Source organism: Musca autumnalis, unplaced genomic scaffold (genome assembly GCF_047663935.1).
Source record: "Musca autumnalis isolate F117 unplaced genomic scaffold, ASM4766393v1 scaffold_4, whole genome shotgun sequence".
In the NCBI taxonomy this organism is placed as follows: Eukaryota; Metazoa; Arthropoda; class Insecta; order Diptera; family Muscidae; genus Musca; species Musca autumnalis.
The window spans coordinates 181,188,612-181,210,668 of NW_027411977.1; the positions used below are offsets into that span (position 1 = coordinate 181,188,612).

At 34.8% G+C, this 22,057-nt stretch overlaps 1 protein-coding gene across 1 annotated transcript; it reads right to left on the reverse strand.

The window, feature by feature from the left end:
• Positions 1-1,268: 1,268 nt before the first annotated feature.
• LOC141401961 (aminopeptidase N-like) lies at positions 1,269-4,557 on the reverse strand. Its single transcript, XM_073982552.1, has 2 exons — positions 4,353-4,557; positions 1,269-4,103 (listed from the first exon to the last, which is right to left on the reverse strand). Exon 2 carries the CDS (start codon positions 4,084-4,086, stop codon positions 1,312-1,314), a length of 2,775 nt encoding a protein of 924 aa, XP_073838653.1. The 5' UTR covers positions 4,087-4,103; positions 4,353-4,557; the 3' UTR covers positions 1,269-1,311.
• Between the last annotated feature and the right edge of the window lie 17,500 nt (positions 4,558-22,057).

Genomic DNA, 22,057 nt, shown 5'->3' on the forward strand with positions numbered 1-22,057 from the left:
GATCCTTTCTTTTTAGTATCTCCTCCGCAAAACTTTTGATCTTTAATTCTAATCAACATTTTTGTCAGTTCAAACGACCAAAACTTTTAAAACTCCCTAAATACGTGCGTTTTTTTGTGAAAAAATTGTTTCAATATACACAGGCTGAGGGTATATCTCTGTCGGCAAAGCCGACTGATACTTTTTTACTTGTTTTATAATAAAATGGATTGATTTTTTTTTTTTGAGAAAAAATGTTAAATAGTCATAACCCTAGTGTGCATACCATTGCACCACGGTGGCACCCAAGTTTTCGATATATAACATACTTAAAGAACATTTGAACATTCGGGGTGGTTGCGTTGATTCGAAAATTAATTTGCAAGCCGATGCATTCATAAGTTTAGCAAATAAAGCGATTATAAAACAATATGCACCCGAAATGCATCAACAAATATATTGCATTTTGGATCCTAAACATTTTCTGAAAATTTTATGAAATTAGGTTCAGTAGTTTTCGGCGTGGTCCGATATTTTGGCTCCAAATATATACCTAGGTTCGGAGACATAACCCATTGTCTCACAAAAATAATGCTGAAATCGATATAATAAGTTTGACATATACATATAGCGTTTAATAGAAACTCATTACCACGGTAAACCTTGACCACTTGCTGCTAATTTCATGGAAATCGGTTCAGCAGTATTGGGGATATAACATATTTTAAAAAGTAGGCATGGTCGGGTCTTTAGGCTTCAACGAAGTACCTACGAGTAGATTCTAGATTAATTCGCAAATTTTCAAGCCGATACATTCGTTATCATTGCAAATGTAGCGTTTTTTTTTTAAATAATCAAAAAAATATGCAGCCAATTTTTAGAGGGGCCATCCCTGTACATTCGCTGACAATTTCAGGAAAATCGGTTCAGTAGTTTTTGTAGAAAAAATTGTAATGTCGGCGTGGTCAAATTTTCTTCCATAAAAACCTATGTTGGGTTATGACCAAAATTTCAATCAGATTTATTTATTTTGAATTTTGAGACAATCGGGACATAATGGACTGAGATATGAGCATTTTATGAGTGAAATTTATTGTGTTTCGTATGCAACGTAAGCATGTTTTTCCAATATTAAAGATGTTGTGAGTATTTGCCTATAGTTTTTACAGAATTCGACTTTTTCAAGGCGCGATATCTCTGGAACTGTTAGTTAGTTAGGTTTTGTGTATGGATACCTTTTGTATCTGACACAGCCTATACCTTTGGGGAGATATGAAGACAACAATTTTTTGGGAGAAAACACTGCCTATATTTTATTTAAATTATTTGAGTTTATATAATACCAAGTTTTGGCAAACTTCGTTGAAGGTGCATTTTTATTATATCCAGATTTCGTTCTATCCACTGAATATTAAAATTAATTGTTTCCAAAGCTTTTGGAAGGAGTATGACCTTCTTTTTGCATTGGATTTTCATCATCTTTCCTGTATCTTCAAGCTGTTGCAGTTGTTCTCTCGTACGGATACGGGTCACCAATGCCGTTACCAATTGAGTAATAGGATATTCATTGCATAACCTCTCAGAATTGTCAATTAAATATTGTCGAGCCAAATGGGAACCTATCTCGCTTTCCGCTATGGCCTTAAATGCGTGGGTTATTGTATGATTAGAAAGTTGATTCACAGGATCGAAAATAAAATCAAGATAATTATTGATTATGCTTTCATTTGTGGAACATGCCAGGGCATCGAGGAAAGCATAGTCTTGGGTCTGTTCAAAACGTTGCCATAAAAATAACCAATTATCCTTAGAGCCATGACGTATGGCGGTGCAGTGAATGTCTTCCCTTAAGTGTTGTGGAATATAATTTTCTTCACTATTTTCTGGATTTTGTGATAGTTTCCATTCATTGAAGTACGCGATTGCACGTTGAACACAATCTTCTACATTTGCACGACAAGCCCATTCGTTAGCACGATATTTGAGTCTATTTTGAAAGGGTTTTGTGCCACTGAAAAAATTAGAGGCATTAAGGCCACCAAAATGTCCATAAACTGGTCCTACAATATAGCGCAGAAATTTCCTAAACAACTCATAATGCTGTGGGTATGGTTCCATCATGGAATTGATATCGGCGAAGTAGCGAAACACCAAACTCCACGGCAAATATTCACGTTCCTGATGTAAATATTCCATAATGTCCAATGCTATGTCGTATTGTTGATAACCACTCCAGGCCAAAGTCAACACATCATTTATTATTTGGCCACGATTTAAAATGTGGATTTCCTCAAAGTTTGGACTTTTAAGGGCTTCACTTATCAATTGCCAGCTAATGGGATCATACATTACTCTATAGATCCCCGATAATTGAATATTAAATATAATCCATTCGTGGGTCTTTGTCACATTGCACACTTCCAGAGGCAACATTTTGTTCGCTTCATCACATTCTAACCAAATTCTGGGGGAGGTATTATTGAAATTCAATTCCGAAGAGATGGTAAAACCCAATGGCACCCACCAACATTTCTGGTATTCTTCACTTTCAACAATTGTTGAGTTTTCAAGAAATCTTTGTTGTGCTATTTCCATACATCCTGTCTGCAAGTTTCGTTTAACTGTAACCAATGGAAATCCTGCTTGTAATGTCCACGAATCCATAATGGTTTTCAGATTATAATGGGTTTCTATGCGTTTATATTTGTGAGCCACTTCATTGAAAATTAACCACAAATCATCCTTTTCAGCATTACGAAATTTGAACCTTTCCAAATAGTTACGTATCACCTCGAAAAATGCCTCATGACCCATCAACATATGCAACATTTTTAATATTGAAGCACCTTTCCTATAGGATATGCTATCAAAATGACTTGCGATTTGAGTTGTATTAAATATTTGTGGCGACACAGGATGACTGTCCAGTTTGGCATCTCTCTCAAAGGCTGAAATTAAAAATAGTAACGAATCAATTTCATAAGCCTCAAATTCAGGTAGTATGTGCTGAACTCCCCAAATGGCAATGTATGTGGCAAAGCCTTCATTCAACCACAAGTCATTCCACCATTTCATTGTTACCAAATCACCAAACCATTGATGGGCCACTTCGTGACATATAAGCCTGGCGGTATCATATTTCATCCAAGCCGACGTGTCATTGTGATCATGAAGTAAAGCAGATTCGCGATAAGTTATAAGGCCCCAATTTTCCATACCTCCACGATAGAAATCGGGAATAGCTATTTGGTCCAATTTTTTGAGTGGGAAGGGGCCCAACAAATCTTCGTAGTATTTCAAAACATTGGCTGCCATTTCAGTAGCATAATCCATTTCATCCTCATAGTTTGGGTTGCCCCAAGTTCGCAATGTTATGTTGGATGAGCCCACTATAATTTCTTTATAATTAAAATCATTTATGGTGTAAGCCACCAAATATGTGGACATAGGTGGTGACTCCTCAAAGATGCTCCACACAAAATCTGGCATATTATCTAAGGGCACTTGTTTTTCCAGTGGCATATTGCTTAGAGCTTTCATGGTCTTATGATGACCCAACCAAATTGTAAAATTGGCTTTATAATTGGGTTCATCAAGGCATGGAAATGCCTCTCGGGCATGGCCAGGTTCAAATTTTGTAGCCGATAACCATCTTGTTTCATTTGTATTATCATCATTATATGAACTGCGATAATAGCCAACTAAATCTCCCAAAACGCCTGAAAAGTCCAATGTCAATTCAAAGCTTTCTTCTTCTTTGAGAGTTTGGCACAACATCAAAATGTAAAAATCATTTTCTTCGAATGACTTCACGCTATCTAGGCACAGTTGAATGCTATTATCATTTTTTGATTTTAACATTATTCCAGATTCGTTAACTGTTAAATTTTGAACATGTAATGTTATATTTTTGGTATCCTCTAAGACTTGAAAGCTAATTTTTACTTGTCCTTCAAACGTCAAATTAGTTGGATTTTCTAAATATGTTATTATTTTGAGATGATAGTGCTCTGGTAGTATGGTGGCAGGTAAACGATCAGCTTCTCCGAAGATGGAACAGGTGGCAATAACCGCCAAGAACAATAATCCACAGTGAAATAAGGTCATTATGAAATGAGATTTTCCTGGAAAAAGTAAAGAAATCGTGGATTATAACATAAACATAAAATTGGTAATTGTTTTAGGGATTATCAAAGCTAAGGTGGCATTAACATTTGTTAAAAATTATGTTAAGTATTCAGAGCTCCGAATATTCGCTTGAATTCCACTCGCGAGTGAAACTCTTCTCGAATTCGAGCAAAAAAAATTGCACCCAAAAAAACTTACCACCTCGGAGCTCTGTAAGTATTGCATCAATTTCTTTTTCGACTTACCTTTGTTTTAAACGGATTTAAAATCAACAAATTCCTTTTGCGTTCAAAGCCCACAATTAAATTTAATATTTCTAACATCCCTACTCTATGGCAATGTATATCAGTGAAAACTGATATGAAAGGTCAGTCATTCAACCGTTCAACAATGACATCCACGCAAATTAATTAACACGATTGAAGACACAATTTTCAATTGACAAAGCCGATAGAACAGGTTCTCTCCTTAGGAATGTTACTTAAAGACTGATTCCAAAAAAAGACTGATTTCAAATAAAATCGACATATGAACGACATTCGGCATAAATTACTCACTGCTTTTCAATGAGAAATTTGCGGTAAATGTCTCACAGGTAAATCAAATACAATTAGCAGATGCTGCACCTATTATGTTATGGTTTTCATGCAAACAACTGTCGAATAACACTATGCGACACGAAAATTATTAACCATATTTTGACACCGCAGCGTGATAGAAGATCAAAAGTAAGAAAATAAGAACTTTTGCGGTTATGAGCCCCCAAAGACCTGAGGCTTTGATGTCAAAAGGGATCATTTAGTCAGACACATATCTTCTAAACCGCTTGGAATTTGGGATTACTCGTGGAGGCAAGGTTGTAGCTCTCGTCATGAAGAATAGTAATTGTGAACACATAAAATCCATCCAACTTTATCTTCAAGGTCAAAATCGTCAAGGTCAAATTTCCATTATATTTTTTCTCGGATTTTAGTCTGCGGTTATCAAACTGATCAAAATTGATTGATGCGAATTTTATCTTCTTTTCTTGGTTTCCGCTCCAAAGCTACTAAAGCTGGGTACACATTGTCAGTTCTGAATGATAGCTTTGTTGGTGCTTGCTAGTGTGGCCGTTCATTTTTGTCATTCATCATGCAACCGCAAAATGTTTTGTGGTTGCTGGATGGTTGGACAGTTATCGATACTTGAGAAATATCGACATTCAAAACTGACAATGTGTACTGCTCTTAAACCGTTCAGAGTTCAAGAAAGCAATCAACCACAATAATGTAGCAAAGATATCAGCAAACAACTTTCTGGAACATACGAAATGTCTACGAATGGTTCTTAAATGCGAAAATAGCCAAAAACTTTCGAAAATATTAGATTTTTATACTTTTTTCTCCCATTCTGGTCCACAGATACTGAACTGCCCAAAAGTTAAGGATACATTTAACTACAAAAATGTACCTAAGATTTCAATAAACAACTTTCTAGAACATGAAAAGATTCTAGGAATGCTTCTTTAAGCTGAAATTTGCAAACAATAAAATGATTTTTAATGTTTCCCCCCTACTCAGGTCTGGAAATAACAAACTGTTCAAAACTCAAGAAAATTTGAAGGGTTTGTTATTTACAGACCTGAACAGGAAATAATGATTTAAAATAATCGAATTTTGAGCTTGATGAACCGTTCCTAAAATCTTTATATGTTCTAGAAAGTTGTTTATTTTAATCTTAGGTACATTTTTGTAGTTGACTGTATCCTTAATTTTTGGGCAGTTCGGTATCTGTGGACCAGAATAGGAGAAAAGAGTATTAAAATCTAATATTTTCAAATGTTTTTGGCTATTTCCGCATTTAACCCAGCGTTTACAAATGCCAGTATTGGCAAGACAATAGCAAAAATACAAACCTTTTTCACAAATACATTTATAAATTTTTAAATATGTATAGAGAAATGTATGAATATATTGGTGAAAATGGTTTGTAACTTTGATATTGTCTTGTTAAAACTGTCTGTGTATAAACGCCTAGTAAGAACCGTTCATAGACATTTCGAATGTTTCAGAAAGTTGTTTGCTGATATCTTTGCTATATTATTGTTGTAAATTGTTTTCTTGAATTTTGAACGGTTTAGTATCTATTTTGATCGGTTCGATATCTGCAGACTAAAATCCAAGAAAAACATATAATGGAAATTTTACCTTGACGATTTTGACCTTGAAGATAAAGTTGGTTGGATTTTATGTGTTCACAATTTTTATTCTTTAGGACGAGAGCTACAACCTTGTCTCCACGAGTAATCCCAAATTCCAAGCGGTTTAGAAGATATGTGCCTTGGAAAATGATCCCTTTTGACATCAAAGCCTCAGGTCCCTGTGGGCCCATAACCGCAAAAGTTGAAGTGATAGGAAAAAGGCCGGGACACGTGTTTTCTTATTTTTGGTATTCTATCACGCTGTGGTTTCAGAATGTGGTTAATAAACCATGACTAAAAAAATGACACACAGTATAATATTCGGTTCCAAAAAAAAAAAACAAGTAAAAAGCGTTAAGTTCGGCCAGCCCGAACATTTTATGCCATGAATATATATGAGGGCTAAACCACAACGTGGGCCTATGTCCACAACTTATGGCGGAAAAGTTTGTTGACCACTTGGGATCTTAAGGGGTTATCCCTAGTTGTGAAGACCAATAACTATTTTTTCATGCGTTCTTTCAAAGAAACTTCCAATATTTTAAGTAGTTATTTCTTTCATCTGAAATATCACATCTTATACTACTTTTGGAATTTTTGTTGTTGTAAAATGTTGTATAGTTTTGTGGTAAATGGCTACCTTCGAAACCCTCTTTTGTGAAAATTATTTGCGGTGCCAACGATCGAAAACGAATGGGCCGATCTTCGTATATTTTTGTATGCGTTTTAAGAACCTAATAATCTAGCCTTTAAAAGCAAAAGAATTTTGAAATATCTATTAAAAAAATTGTGAAATTTCAAAGTCAAAATTTCGATTTTAACGAAAAATATTGACCCTTTTTTGTCAAAAAATCGGGCAAATATTTTTTTTACAAAAATGTATCTTGCTTGAAGACAAGACATTTTTATGTATTTAATAAGCATACCAAAATATATGAAGATCAGTCCACTTGTTTTCGAGTTATCGTTGACACCGGCTTCAAAAATGCCATTTCGAGAGAGTTGAGACTCGCACACGCAAAACACCACGGGTTCATCACATAGAACGGTCATATCTCAACCAATTTTGATACGATCTGTACTTCAAAATAAACCATAATCTATTTTTCGATTTTATGAAAGTGATAAGTAGAGGTAACACCTTAAACTTATATCTAACCTATAGCTACATAATTCGGTTTGAAAACGAGATAAAAACGTCAAATACCTGAAACAAATTCAGACAAATAATGTAAATCAAATCTTTAAAGTAACGCAAATCAATGACCACAACCTTTGGTGGAAACGTTTTTGATCACTAAGAACCTTACAGCCAATAAAAAAAAATAACTTGAGAATACTTAAAATAAGGGGGTACCGGTATATGTGGACTATACCAAAACGTAGACCTTTGCCCACAATGTTTAATGGAGATGTTTGTTGACCACTCGGAATTCTAAATGCCAAGTTACAGCCAATTTAGGCCGAAAATGTAGATAATAATTTTCAAATAGCAGAAATCTTGCGTTACCGTTATATTGGGTCTATTCCAAAACATGTTTTTTTATAGCTGGTAACCCTAAATGTCAAATTATGGCTAATTCGATGCGAAAATTTAGCTAAAAAGTCAAAATACCGTAAATCGGGGATATTGTTATATGGGGGTAATTCTAAAACATGGATCTATGTCCACCATTTTTGGTAGATATGTTTCTTCACCGCTAGGAACGCTTAATTTCCAATTGTAATTTGGTCTAAAAATGTAGCGAAAAACGTCAAAAACCGAAAATCGAAAATCGAGGGGTACCGTTAGCAGTATTGGGGGGAATTGGGCAACTTTGTCAGTATTGGGGATTTTTCCCCAAATTGTTGATTTATTTTTGGAAATTGGGACAACGAGTTCGATTTGGGGGGTTTTTTGGGAAATCTAAAAAATTTGGGGATTTTGAGGAATTCCTTTTTAAGTACGCTTTTGCGAAAGATATACATACATACATAGAATGCCAACAATTTTGAGAGTTTAGTTTTTAGTTTTTAATACTTACAACAAATTTTCCCCGAATATTAGCTGTAATTAATTTTCTCATTCTGTTTATCGAGCTGAACTGATGAGGATGAGTGGCTTCATTCGAAACTGTAGTTTTCTCCGCCTCCACCCGAAGTAAACAATTTCACTACCCACCTTTAACATTTTGTAAATTTTTTGTAAGTTTTTATTGAAAAATGTTTGTTATTTTTTCGGGGAAAATTTTTTTGTAGAATTTAGGAACAAGAGACTGAAAATTACTAGCAACGCTGCATCTACCAATCGTGTATTCTTTGTCTCTGATTATCAAAATCAATATTTAGAATAGAAAAAGACACTATTAGCACACTCAGAGGACCTTAATACAGAAGATTGTGGAATCCAATCCATACTTCGGTAAGACAGTGATTATGAACACCCGTCATGCCGCTTCTGGATTCTGTAGTCTGAGTATTTCAGTCATAGGCGAATAACAGCGCCGCACAGTGGTTCAGAATCGATTTTATTCCTGGCCAAAATTCTGTATCTTTTGAACGGATATATTTTTTGCAATTTTCATAATTTTTATAATTTTTCATCTGTTTCTGTGTCGTTTATATCTTTCTTTATATTGACAAATGAGCATACAGTCAGGACGGGGACGACTATGTGATACCCTACACCACAACCCTGTACATAAGCTTATCACTGGTAAACATTTTTAGGGCGATTTTAAAGTTATCAGCTACTTTATACCAAACGAACCAAAAAAAAAATAAAAAGCCATGGTCGCCCCTGGATACGTCGGTGCGAAGCTGGAATATTCAGCATTACAATTCAAATCAAAAAAATGAAAATGGGATGTATTCTCGACCATTGGAATACTGATTGACCTCCTACTCCATTTACTTAACATCACTGTAAAGGTGATCTTTTCATCTTCAATTGACGGGCTTTCCTTTTGGAATGCCTCTACTAGAAGCGGATATATTCGCACAAGAATAAAACGTTGAATTTTTCTCCATTCCGACCCATGAATATTATCAAATGGTCGCACAGAGGGGTGAAATCTCAAAAAACGCAGATTAATTGAAAAAATGAAATTCGGTTTATGGTATAACTGACGTTATATGGTTATAGGGTACAAAATGCTACGTCTCTAACGAAAATGTCAATATCATATGTTGTTTATTTTTACAGCTACACGGTGTGTTGAAGATTTTTTTCAATTTCAAAAATACCATAGAAATTAAATTTTCTAGAGTTTAAAGTGTAATATCTTTTTTTACACATCAAAAGTGGCCATTATAGAATGGAACTGGTAGTTAGTTGTCAGAATTTTAGAAATATATAATTATAGTAAAATAAGTTTAGAAACGAATTTAAAATTAATTTAGAATGTATCCATATTTTCCCTATTTTTGAAAAGTATATAGAGATTTAAAAAAAGTCGAGCGAGGAAGCGTGATAATGTTAATTTTGTATTTCGAAATCAACTCAAAACTCGTGCTGTTTTATGCCGTTATTTTTTATTGAAGAAATGGTGAAAATAGTCATTCATTAAAAATCTGCGAATTGTGAACATAATATATTTTGTACTCGTTATTGGAGCTATGGTTGTTATTCCTACACAATTATGTGGAAAGGGTATTATAAGTTTGTTTTGGTAAAAATTCATGTAATACCGCGGAATATTCGTCGGAGACCCCCAATGTGGTATACCAATCTTCATATCTCGACGAGATAAAGCGATTTTGAGATGTGTGTCCGTCCGTCCTTTCATCCGCCCGTCTGTCCATTATATGTAAATTGTAATTAAACTCCAGGCCGCAATTATGGACCGATCGTCACGAAATTTTGTATGGAGGTCGGGTTCAGACCAGAATAGATCCCTATTATTATTGGTGATGATCGTGAAATATTTAGCGGGTGAAATGGACCAAAAACATAATTTTTATCCGATTTTGTATTTGAGATAGTGATCAGATAATATTTAGAGGGCTAAATGGACCACAACGTTTGTGTGAAAATTGTGAAAAATTTTAGTAAACAGCTTATATATGTATTCCTGGAAGATACATTCCGCCCACGTAAATAACATTTGGGAGGCCATTTCCTGACCTTATTATTTGATATTCTACTCATTATTAGTTGTTTTTTACAAAGGAACCTGATATTCAAAGAAAATTTATGGATGTATTAGAAGGATATACCAATGACAATTTTGGAACTTATATTAGAATTATATAATGATATCCATAATTGTTCCACAAACATCCCAGTAGGGGCAAGGGAGGCTTCTCTAAATGAATAAGTGTACCCCGATCGCGTTCTAAGACAGCGGATGTAGAGAAGTTTTTCATGGCTGAAATAATCAGAAAATGCCACCATCATTACTGAGTGGTATTTTGCCACCGTTAAAAATTTCATGTGACCTGGCCTAGAAACCGAACCCGGACATTCAGCGTGAAAGGTGGGTGTGCATTGCTCCCCTATGGCAATCTATTACGAGTAGATACGCCAAAACTTGGAAATTTTACATTTTTGATTTTTGAAGAGTAGACTTCGTTGCTTGAATGATACCAAGCAACGGTCTTGACCGGCTTTAACATGGCAAAGCCCAGGATTTATCTTGGTCCCTCTTTCATCTCAAGTGGACACTGACCTCCCCGTGTTGTCACCTGGGGAACTGCCTTTAACACCCGTTAAAGGTAGTGAGCTAACATGTGCCGCGCGTTCACCCATAAGAACGTTAAAAACTTGGGTTTGGGCGTCGGGTTAGTAACCCTCCCCTAGAAAAAAACATCCTACTATGAAAAAACGAAAGAAAACAAAAACAAACCCCTCTAAAGTTGACGAACCCCGCAAACGTTTTAAGGACCATGATCTGCGAATCTGCACCAAAGAGTGAAACATCAAATAGATGGCTTTGGTACAGGCACATCCGTGCTTTGCTCAGGATATGGAAGGAACATTTCTCCAATCTGCTGGTATCCAATAGTAGCGAAGACGATGATACCACAGATCCAATGTATACCGCCCGGCCAAGATGAGGTAAAAACAGCAATCAACCGGCTGAAGAATAATAAAGCAGCAGGAGCCGATGGCTTACCAGCCGAGCTGTTTAAAACCGGAGGCGACACGCTGATAAGGTGTATGCATCAGCTAGTTAGCACCATCTGGCAGGAAGAACGCGTACCAGACGATTGGAACCTGAGCATCCTATGTCCCGTCTACAAGAAAGGAGATAAGACTGTATGCTCAAACTATAGGGGCATAAGTCTTCTCCCTATTGCCTATAAGATAGTGTCAGGGATATTGTGCGTACGACTAAAGCCAATGGTCAACGAAATAATTGGACAATACCAATGTGGCTTTAGACCTGGCAAGTCCACCATTGACCAGATATTTACCCTGCGGCAAATCCTAGAGAAGACCCAAGAGATGCAGATCGACACATTTCACCTTTTTGTCGATTATAAAGCAGCATTCGACAGTCCCCTCCGATCAAAGGTATTCCACGCAATGTCTGAATTTGGTATCCCCGCAAAGCTCATCCGGCTTTGTAAGATGACATTAACTGATACTAGGTCCTCAGTTAAAATTGGAAAGAACCTCTCCGAAGAATTTTGTACCAAAAGAGGTTTCAGACAAGGAGACAGCCTTTCGTGTAATCTTTTCAACATTTTGCTGGAAAAGGTAATACGAGATGCAAATGTCAAAAGAAATGGCACAATTTACACCAATAGCCACATGTTACTTGCCTATGCTGATGACATAGACATCATGGGACGATCAGTAAAGGAAGTAGCTGATACCTTTATGAAGGTCGAAGCAGAATCTGCGAAAGTGGGTCTGGCGGTAAACGGCGAAAAGACCAAATTGATGGTGTCGACGCGCAAAGCGTCCATAGAGCTCGGACAAACCGTGGAAGTTGGTACCTACAATTTTGAGGTAGTTAAAGACTTCGTCTACCTCGGCACTGCCATAAACACAACAAACAACATCAGTTGTGAAATAAGAAGAAGAATTGTATTGGCCAACAGATGTTACTATGGTCTAAGTAAGCAATTTAAAAACAAAGCCACATCTCGTCAAACAAAAATAACACTATACAAAACGCTGATACTACCCGTGCTAATGTATGCCTCCGAAGCATGGGTACTTGCGCAAGCAGATAAGGCAGTGCTTGGTGTGTTTGAGAGGAAAATTCTTCGAAAGATCTACAGGCCGATTTGCGTTGACGGTGAATATCGACGTCGTATGAACCACGAGCTATATAAGCTATACAAAGACATGCATATAGTTAAACGTATCGAGATGCAACGATTGCGTTGGCTAGGCCATATCATGAGAATGAGCGATGATGAACCCGCTAAAAAGGCGTATGAATACATGCCACATGGCGGTGCACGCAAAATCGGCAGGCCTAAGCTTCGATGGAGCATACAAGTAGACGAAGAAATGAAAAGGCGCGGTATTCCAAAGAGTCAAGCGAAAAACAGAGAGGAATGGAGATCTTTTCTTAGTTCGGTATATGGAACAAATGTTCTGTAATGGGCCAACTAAGTAAGTAAGTAAGTATCTTCATTTCTAATATTATTCCAAAAAGTGGTGCTATATTTCATATTCACATCCGCCTTGTACGCAGAATGTCGTAGGTTCGATTCCCCGACGAGGTAACATCAAACTTTCAACGGTGGCAAAATACATCTCAGTAATGTTGGCGACATTTTCTGAGCATTTTAGCCATATAAAACTTATCTAAATGCGGTGTCTTAGGACACGCCGTTCGGACTCGGCTATAAATTGTAGGTCCCAAGCTTAACGTGATAAGGCGGCAAAATCGACAAAGTTATTTCTTACAATAAGCTTATTTGTTCCATAAAGGAATTTTGATTTGCTGAAAGCTAATTCCCAGGGGCAGTGGTGTAGGGTATCATATGGTCGGCCCCGTGCGACTATAACCTTTGCTTACTTGTTTTACTCTACGTACGATAAACTATTATGGATCGTCAGGGTGATATTGTTCTTGGAAATTTAAGATAAAGTTGTTTCAATAGAAAATTAAAACAACGACTATGGGATTAAGCCTGACTATTTTGAAAAGCAAAATAGAAGTCGTCATCCCAAACAAAAACGCCAGACCTCCTAATTGTGAGACCAGGCACCGTCGAAAGTGTGGTTTATTGCTGTAATAAGCAATACCAACAAATTAGTTATGTGTAATTAAATTAACTTCTTGAGCTCAGTTAATCGGGTATCTGCAACTCCTTAGGCGGAAATAGTAGAAATTTGCATACGAGCGAGGTTGTTGATTAATTGGAAATAAATCTTAATTGAATTCTTAAATATATATTGTCGGCTGATGATTCTTCTGTAGCTGACATGTATAACCACTACTAACCCGGCATGGTCTGGTCTATGGTGTGTACGCGGTCGGCAGGGGCGGGTGTGAGAGGCGTGGAACCGAACGTAAAAAAACAACAACTTTAGTAAATAAATAAAAAAATAAAAAGTAAAATATTCTAAAAAAATGTGGTCAAGAACCTGGAAATACATAAAAACGGGAGATACCTTTACTTTAAGAGCTACAATAAAAGATTGATCTTACTTTATAATTGTTTGCAAATATTACCTTTACCAATAATTGAATATATTAGAAGATATTAGCTTAATCAAATAAGATGATGATTCTTCTGTAGCTGAGGGCTTCGCAAATACTTCTCCAATACCTTAATATGCACCAAAACGGTGTTCCAACATATTGATTTAAGCGTAAACATTCTAAGATTCTTAACATTAGACCAACCAAATGCTTCCCTGAGTTAATCTCCGTTTTTTGGGATCCCAACAAAATGTGGGTCGCCTGTTTCTTCGACTAAACTGACCATGTGGCCTCTATACGGCTTAAGGAACGTAGGATGGTTAATTCGGAGTGGAAAAAATGGTTCAACAATTATGTCTAAAGGCCTCGACACATAAGAAGCATGGCATTCTTGCTTAAGTCATATCTGGTAAATGACTAAAGACCAAGTTCGACCTAATTCAAATGTGATTCTGAAATCTTTTTATTAGGTCGAACTTGGTATTTAGTCTTTTATCAGATATGACTTAAGCAAGAATGTCATGATTCTTATGTGTCGAGGCCTTTAGAACGACAGTAGCCAAATTACAGTTGATTCGCTTTGAAAATACTGAAAAGACCTTCAGAATACTGGATATCGGGAGGCTACCCGTCAGCCTACGTCAACTGGTTTGGCAGATTAATAGTTTTTACCCAAAATTTGGGTAAATACTCTGGTATTTACCCAAGCCTTTACCCACTTGTTTAAAGTATTGTAAAATTATCCATTTTGAAACGATTTCACAACCTAATCACAGGAATTGGGTGTTAGATGTTGTATTGGCGATTCAATATAGTAAATGCCCAAATAAATACCCACAAATGGGTATTTACCCGGTATTTACCCACTGTGTGGGTATTAGGGTTATGACTTTTTTACAACCTCTCATCCCTGAATGATATTTTGATGAGTTTTCACCTAAGATTACATAAAATCTTAATTATAAAGTGATTCGATAAAAAAGCTTCCGCACAAAAAGTTTTTAAAGTTATTTTTCAGAACTTTTGAAATTTTTTTGAAGTGACTGTGAGCAGATATTTAACTGAAAACAAGGTATAGGGGGCACACGACATAGCTAAAATGGCATAACCGTTTGTTTCTTACTAATTTTATCATCGTATTATACCATATATATCATTTTATATTATACTAGCTGAACCCGGTGCGCTTCGCTACCCCTTTAGATTGATATGCATTTGAAATTTTACGGATTTTTCGAAATCAGAAAGAAATCAAATTCAAAAATTTAATGTAAAGTATTTATTGTAATGCTTTAGGATATACAATGTTTTTTGTTTTTCCTTCAGGAGCGTAAACAAACAAATCGGCCGGTCTACCAACACGTGAACATGCAACGTAGAGCTGACCATGAGAAAAGCAAGAACATGCTAAATTTAGGCCGCATACACGAAGAGTCTGTCCTTGGGATTTATTTATAGTCATTGCAAATGCCAAACGTACAGGAAACTGCAATCTTTTAAAATTGAAGGGCGTTTCTGTTGCTATTAGAGGGATTCGAGGTAGAAGTACATCTGAACCTGTATACTTCCCAGTAATAATCGTTGCCTCAATTTAATACAGTGAGTGTCAAAAATATTCGGTTTTCAATTTCACCAATAATAACACCTCAGTATTTTCGAACCCCATAACCAATATTCAAAAAACCAAATACTTAAAAAAATGTTGGTCCTGTGGCAATTAAAAAATGTATGTAACATGGATCCATGGCAACCCTATAAGCGAGAATAACAAAGAAGAAGTTGTTAACCCTGTTTTCTATGCGTCAAAAATATTCGGTTTTTGTAAATTTTGTTAAATATTTTGGCAAAAAACCTGTCAATATCGAACTTTTTCTGCAATATTAGTATAAATTTCAATAACTGCGAACAGAATCTTTGTTCCTGTGTGCAAACATATCATATTTCATAGCAAATTATTAAAATTTAGGGCTAAGGAAAAACGCTTTCCTAGAAAAGAGAAAACTGTTCATATTTCTTTATAAAAACGGCAGGAATAAAGGGAATTTTTGCTTATTTTTGAATATTTAGTCGAATACATTTGAAATAATATGTAAAAGTCACGAAAATATAGAAATAATTGATTTCGTGAAACACATAACCCAGCCAAACCAAGGACTGGGAGGGAAGGTAGAGGAATCTGCTGAAAAATAACAGCTAAACCGCCCTTAATTTTCCCGAAATTGGTCACCGAGTCCTAAATGGCTTTTAGGGCTCGGTGACCAAATTCAAGAAAATTAAAGGCGGTTTAGCCGTAATTTTTCAGGAGATTCCTCTACCTTCCCTCCCAGTCCTTGGTTTGGCTGGGTTATGTGTTTCACGAAATCAATTATTTCTATATTTTCGTGACTTTTGCATATTATTTCAAATGTATTCGACTAAATATTCAAAAATAAGCAAAAATTCCCTTTATTCCTGCCGTTTTTATAATGAAATATAAACATTTTTACTCTTTTCTAGGATAGCGATTTTCCTTAGCCCTAAATTGTAATAATTTGTTATAAAATATAATATTTTTGCACACAGGAACAAAGATTCTGTTCGCAATTATTGAAATTTATACTAATATTGCAGAAAAAGTTCGATATTGATTGGTTTTTTGCCAAAATATTTAACAATAGTTACAAAAACCGAATATTTTTGACGCATAGAAAACAGGGTTAACAACGTGTTCTTTGTTATTCTCGCTTATAGGGTTGCCATGGATCCATGCTACATACATTTTTTAATAGCCACAGGACCAACATTTTTTTAAGTATTTGGTTTTTTGAATATTGGTTATGGGGTTCTAAAATACTGAGGTGTTATTATTGGTGAAATTGAAAACCGAATATTTTTGACACTCACTGTAGTTATGTAGTTGTTTACTGTAAACCTTGTACCATTGCAAAGGCGAGGTGGGCACGGTGTGCCTTAACCAAATTTAAATGGAAGGTGCTTACACCTGGGAAGTTTTTGCAGATTCTGAGACTACAATGCTCATAGAAGAGAAACATCATGAAACAAAAAAAAATCGCCGGAGGGATTTTCAAATAAATCGCGATTTATGTTCACGTTTTTAGGGGTTCTTTAGGCTTCCACGATTTTGCTTGGAAACCGCGAGTCCTATGTGAATGGGCCTAAAGAAAATGTAGTAGCTGTGAAAATTCTCCACAAGTTTGACGTTTATGATATTTTCGTAGGTTTTACCGTTTTTTCGATATAGAAGTTCTCCTTATAAAACAATGTCATTACTGCAATTTCCCAAACTAAACATATATATCTTGAAAATTGTACAACCTAGGAAAAAATAAATCATTCACTCTCGTAGAGAATTTTCACAGCTTCAACATTTTCTTTAGTCCCATTTTGATATGACTTGCCATCAGAACACTTGAATATTATTCGGGTCAAATTTTGTAGCACAATGTCATTTATCGACATTTTCCGAACAGTTTGCACAATCTTATGGCCAAAACTGCCTGAAGGAGCGTTCCGATGCTTTTGGGATGTATTAGAGAGTTTTCAATCACTGTCTTGGCTACAATGTTTGTCTTTGTGTTGGATCGAAAATCTCAATGGTTTGGCTGTTATATGCCAAAATATCTAAAAAACGTCAATAAAAAATTTAAAGTCAAAATCGGGAGGCTCGATTTTCATCGTAGACATATGGTCCAGTAGACTTTTTTGCTCAGTTCAACCCCAGGAATCAGAAACGCGAAGGGCCCATTAAGGTTTTCAAATCGCCCCGGCCTATTAGTCACACATTCCAAATTTCATTGAAATCGGACATATGTAGCGTGTTTGGTATATCAAATACTTGAAATCGGACGAAAATATATATGGGATCTATATCCAAATCTGAACCGATTTCGATATAGTTTGGCACATTTTGTTATAAGCCACGTTCCATCACGCATTCCAAATTTCATGGAAATCGCACATATATAGCGTGTTTGGTACATCAAATACTTGAAATCGGACGAAAATATATATGGGAGCTATATCCAAATCTGGACGGATTTCGATATATTTTGGCACATTTATTTTTAGGCTAAAATCCATCACACATTTCAAATTTGGAGTCTGTATCTGTAACCGTTCTATAGATATTTGCATACAAAGTTTAAATTTTTGGAGGTACCTCCGATTCTGATGCTATATCTCCGGATCAGAGCGGAATTTCGAAACTTTTTATAGCCTATGTTTCTTTCAGGCGATGTAGTAATATACCCTGAAAATTTCAGCAAGATCGGTTCAGCGGTTTTTGAGTCTATAAATTTCAAACAAACAAACATACAAACATTTTTCTATTTTATATATATAGATAACTTTATTTCATATATCATAAAAATTAAAAGTGGTTTGTGCAGGAACTTTTTTAAAATCGCAGTGGAATAAAAGTTATTTTAGTCATAAATAGGTAAAAGACCATCCATCCGTGCAACAGGAAATAATTTTTTGAGAAAAACAAATTTTTATATACCGTACAATTTTTTCAAAAAAAAAATTAAAGTGGTTTGTGCGGAACCTTTTTTAATAATAAAGTGGAATGAATGTTATTTTAGGCATTAATAGTCAAAAGTTCATTCATTCTCACTACAGGAAATCAGTTTTGATAATATATGTCAAAAAGTCATAACCGTAGTGGGTATTTACCGGGTAAATACCATCTCTACTCTTTACTCGCAAGCAAGCAAAAATAGCTTGCACTCACACAGTGTTTGCTCAATTTTTTGTTGTTGTGTGCCGATTGCTGGGGTAGAACATCACATATCCTTCGGCCTGATGTGGAGGTTATTTGTTTCCAATAAAACACACTCCACTGTATTTGTTTAAAATAACACATTCTGTTTTTATTAGTTTTTTATATATTTCTTTATTTTTTAATTTTATTTTATTTGCAACTTTTTCATTGTTTCATTAAAACTCAGCATTGTTTATTTTTATTTTATTTTTTTATTTGCGGTTTCTGTTTTCCAACCAATTATTTTTTTAGTTTTATTGTAAACTTATTGTTATTAGTTAAATATATAACATATCATCATATTATTTTACACATACATACATACCGATTGATATTCGCTGTAGTATGTTTGTGTGTGGTTTTGTTTAATTTATTTCATTTTTTGAAACTGGGTTTACACGTCGTTCGTTTTTATTTTAGCTATAAATATATGTTGTTTTTTATTGTTATTATTTGTTTTACTTTAGAATTTCTTTCATCTCTTTTATTTTAATTACATTTTCAATAAAATTTCACACATATATTTTTTAAACAAATTTTGCATGTGTGTTTTGGTTGGCAAATAATATTAATATAAACTAATTTGTTGTTATTTATTAATGATTAATTTTTATTTATTTGTTATATCACTTAATAACACTTAGTTTTTTAAACGGCAAATGCTAAAAGATTTCAGTTTTATAGATTGATCTTGTTGTTATTGTTAGTTTAATGGTAATTTAAAACGATTGTGATGGTTTATTAGGTATTTCAAAAATTATTATATTTCAGTTTGTATTTTGAATACAAATTTTAGTCCTTTTGAAAATTTGTTATTTTTAAAGTATTGAGGATATTTTCAGATGTTGTTAGAGAAGATTTTTACACGCACAATTTTTGCAAAAATTTGTATTTCAATATATGTACGTATATAATATGACCAAGCCTAAAATAAGGTCGAACAGATCATAGATATATGGTAATATTCAAAAATGTTTTACAATCGTTGAAGTTGAGGTTCACCATTTAATAGTCGCGAACTGTCAATATATTTTATACAATATGGATATATTTATATTAATTGAAGTGTTTTAGCCGGGGTCGCATAAAATGAACCATAACAAATAATTTACGTGGAAGCTGTGTTGGTGGTAATATTAAAAAATCGGTAAAAATGTGCTGAAGTTTACAAGTTTTTTTGTGTTCTTTCTTGATTTCAGGTCAAACCACGGAAAATTCAGACCTGAGCTCAAAGAAAGAATTAAAGAATACCCCTTGGGCAACATGGTTCTAATGTATGACTTCTCGATATATACAGTGCATCCCCCTTAAATCGATGCTGACATTTTGAAGTTTTGAAATCGGGGTTTTTTGAATTTTTCTTATAATTGGAGGGTGCAACCAGATAATGACCTAAACTATTTATTGCATTGTAGAACTCGTGATTCCACGTCGTTTGATGTATATCTCATGAGTGTGCTCCGTACAGCTCCCTAGTAATAGGAGTCCAAAGTCGAGTTTTTGGTGCGTACATTTTCTTTAAAAACCTATTTTTTGGCTTCAAAATTTACAACTGTGACTCATGTACCCTTGAACCCCGCGTGATTTTAGTTTTTTTCCGCGCCGGATTTAATGAGCCCTACCGCGATCGAATCCATCCACTAAAATCGCTGATATATATACCCTGAAAATAGGAAAATAAGCAAAATTTTATTTTGACTAATCCGCATACTAAACCGCGATTTCCCTTAAAATTTTTTACATTAATGGAATCCTTTATACGCGATTATAATATTTGTCCAAAAGGTGTGTCATAAATTACAGAGATTCGTGAGTAGTATTCGTATTTAACCAAAAATAGAATCAAGTAGCACATCCGCGGTTCTTGACGAATCGGTATAAAATTTGTCTTATTGACGTATTTTTAACAGGGGTTCACTGAAATCGGATGCGCCTTATAATCATATGAACATCGCGTTATTTTTACCCACAGGAAGCATTGTGGTGTAGTAAGATGCAACTGGTGGCACACTTTGGTCGCTGAATGAAACATGGAAAAATTCAAACATATTGACAGAGATGCACTCGCTCTATGCGAAAAACACATGCGCCTCAACTGATTTTAACTATTTCGCGCGTTATACGGCTTTTAAGTTTTATGTTTTTTCTTTGATTGTAATATCAATATCACTCTTTATTTCCTAATTCTATTGCTTATCACACTAAGCAAATATACTTTCACGATGATAAACTATTTTCCTTGAAGAGGTTTTAGCAAAATAATTCAGGTTTTGTTTGGAAATTTAGCGAAATAGTAGAATAACTCCCAAACAATGTTCTCAAAATTTTCATATTAAACCAAAAAAATATATTCTTGAAATAATGTTCCAACAATAAACTTTTGTCTTTTGTTGTAGCTGCAATATGCAATTTAAAATCCTTATCTATAAAATTTTGGACTCACATTTTTCTGGACATTGTCTTGATTCTGTACGTATTTTTAATTTATTTTTTAGAGATTTTTATGGACTCTGAGTTGGAATAAATAAAATTTACTCCAAGATTCCTTCATTACTTTTTGATTTTCCACGAAAATGAAAATAAATTTAGCAAATATTTAGGCGTCTACGGATAGATATTAAATGTTGTTAACGATTTATATATACATTTTTGGTATTACAACACAAAGGGAATTTTTAAATATTTTTTCTTTATAAGGGAATAAAACCCCCCATAACTTTTGGTCGCAGCATCCAATTTTGTGAACGCGAACAGATTTTAAACCACGATTTTTTTCTTAACCCATGTACCAAAAATCGTGAATGTGCTTGTAAAAAATTTTTTTAATTTTTTCTCGATGGAATTGTAAAGGAAATTTGAAATTTACCATATGTATTTTAAGTTGACAAAAGTGTCGGAAAATCAACAATCTTACGGTGGACGGTTCTTCGACTTTAGATTGACCCGGAACCATGCAGCATCCGTTTACAGATGCCACCTCAGTGCATACATATACGCAGAAAAATATATGTTAGAAATATGGATCTAAACAAATATATGTTTGCAACATTTTGTAACATTTCTCAATTTTATACGTTTGGGTACCAACATATTTTTTATGTTAGAACATATTTTTCATGGGTGGAGAGAGGATGTTTGTCAAAGAGAGTAACAACAGGGCTCTCGCGGCTGCGGAATGCCGGTTTGATTCCAGATGCCGATTTTCCGCTGATGATTTCAACTTTGAAGAAAATGTGTTTAATTTCACAACTAAGGACGTTTCTATATAATTTTTTTCTTTTTTAAAATGCGGCTTTTTATAGGTTATTTCATTCAGTTTTTTCTTTTATTAAAGTCTGTTTTGTCGTTCTTTGGAATTTTTTATGTACCTATGTATCTGCTGTGATTTTGTTTTTTTCCTATGCCTTTTAATAAAAC

What these genes read in the sequence shown, in the direction of transcription:
- LOC141401961 (XM_073982552.1), bottom strand. Translation starts at nt 4,086, where the DNA reads ATGACCTTATTTCACTGTGGATTATTGTTCTTGGCGGTTATTGCCACC.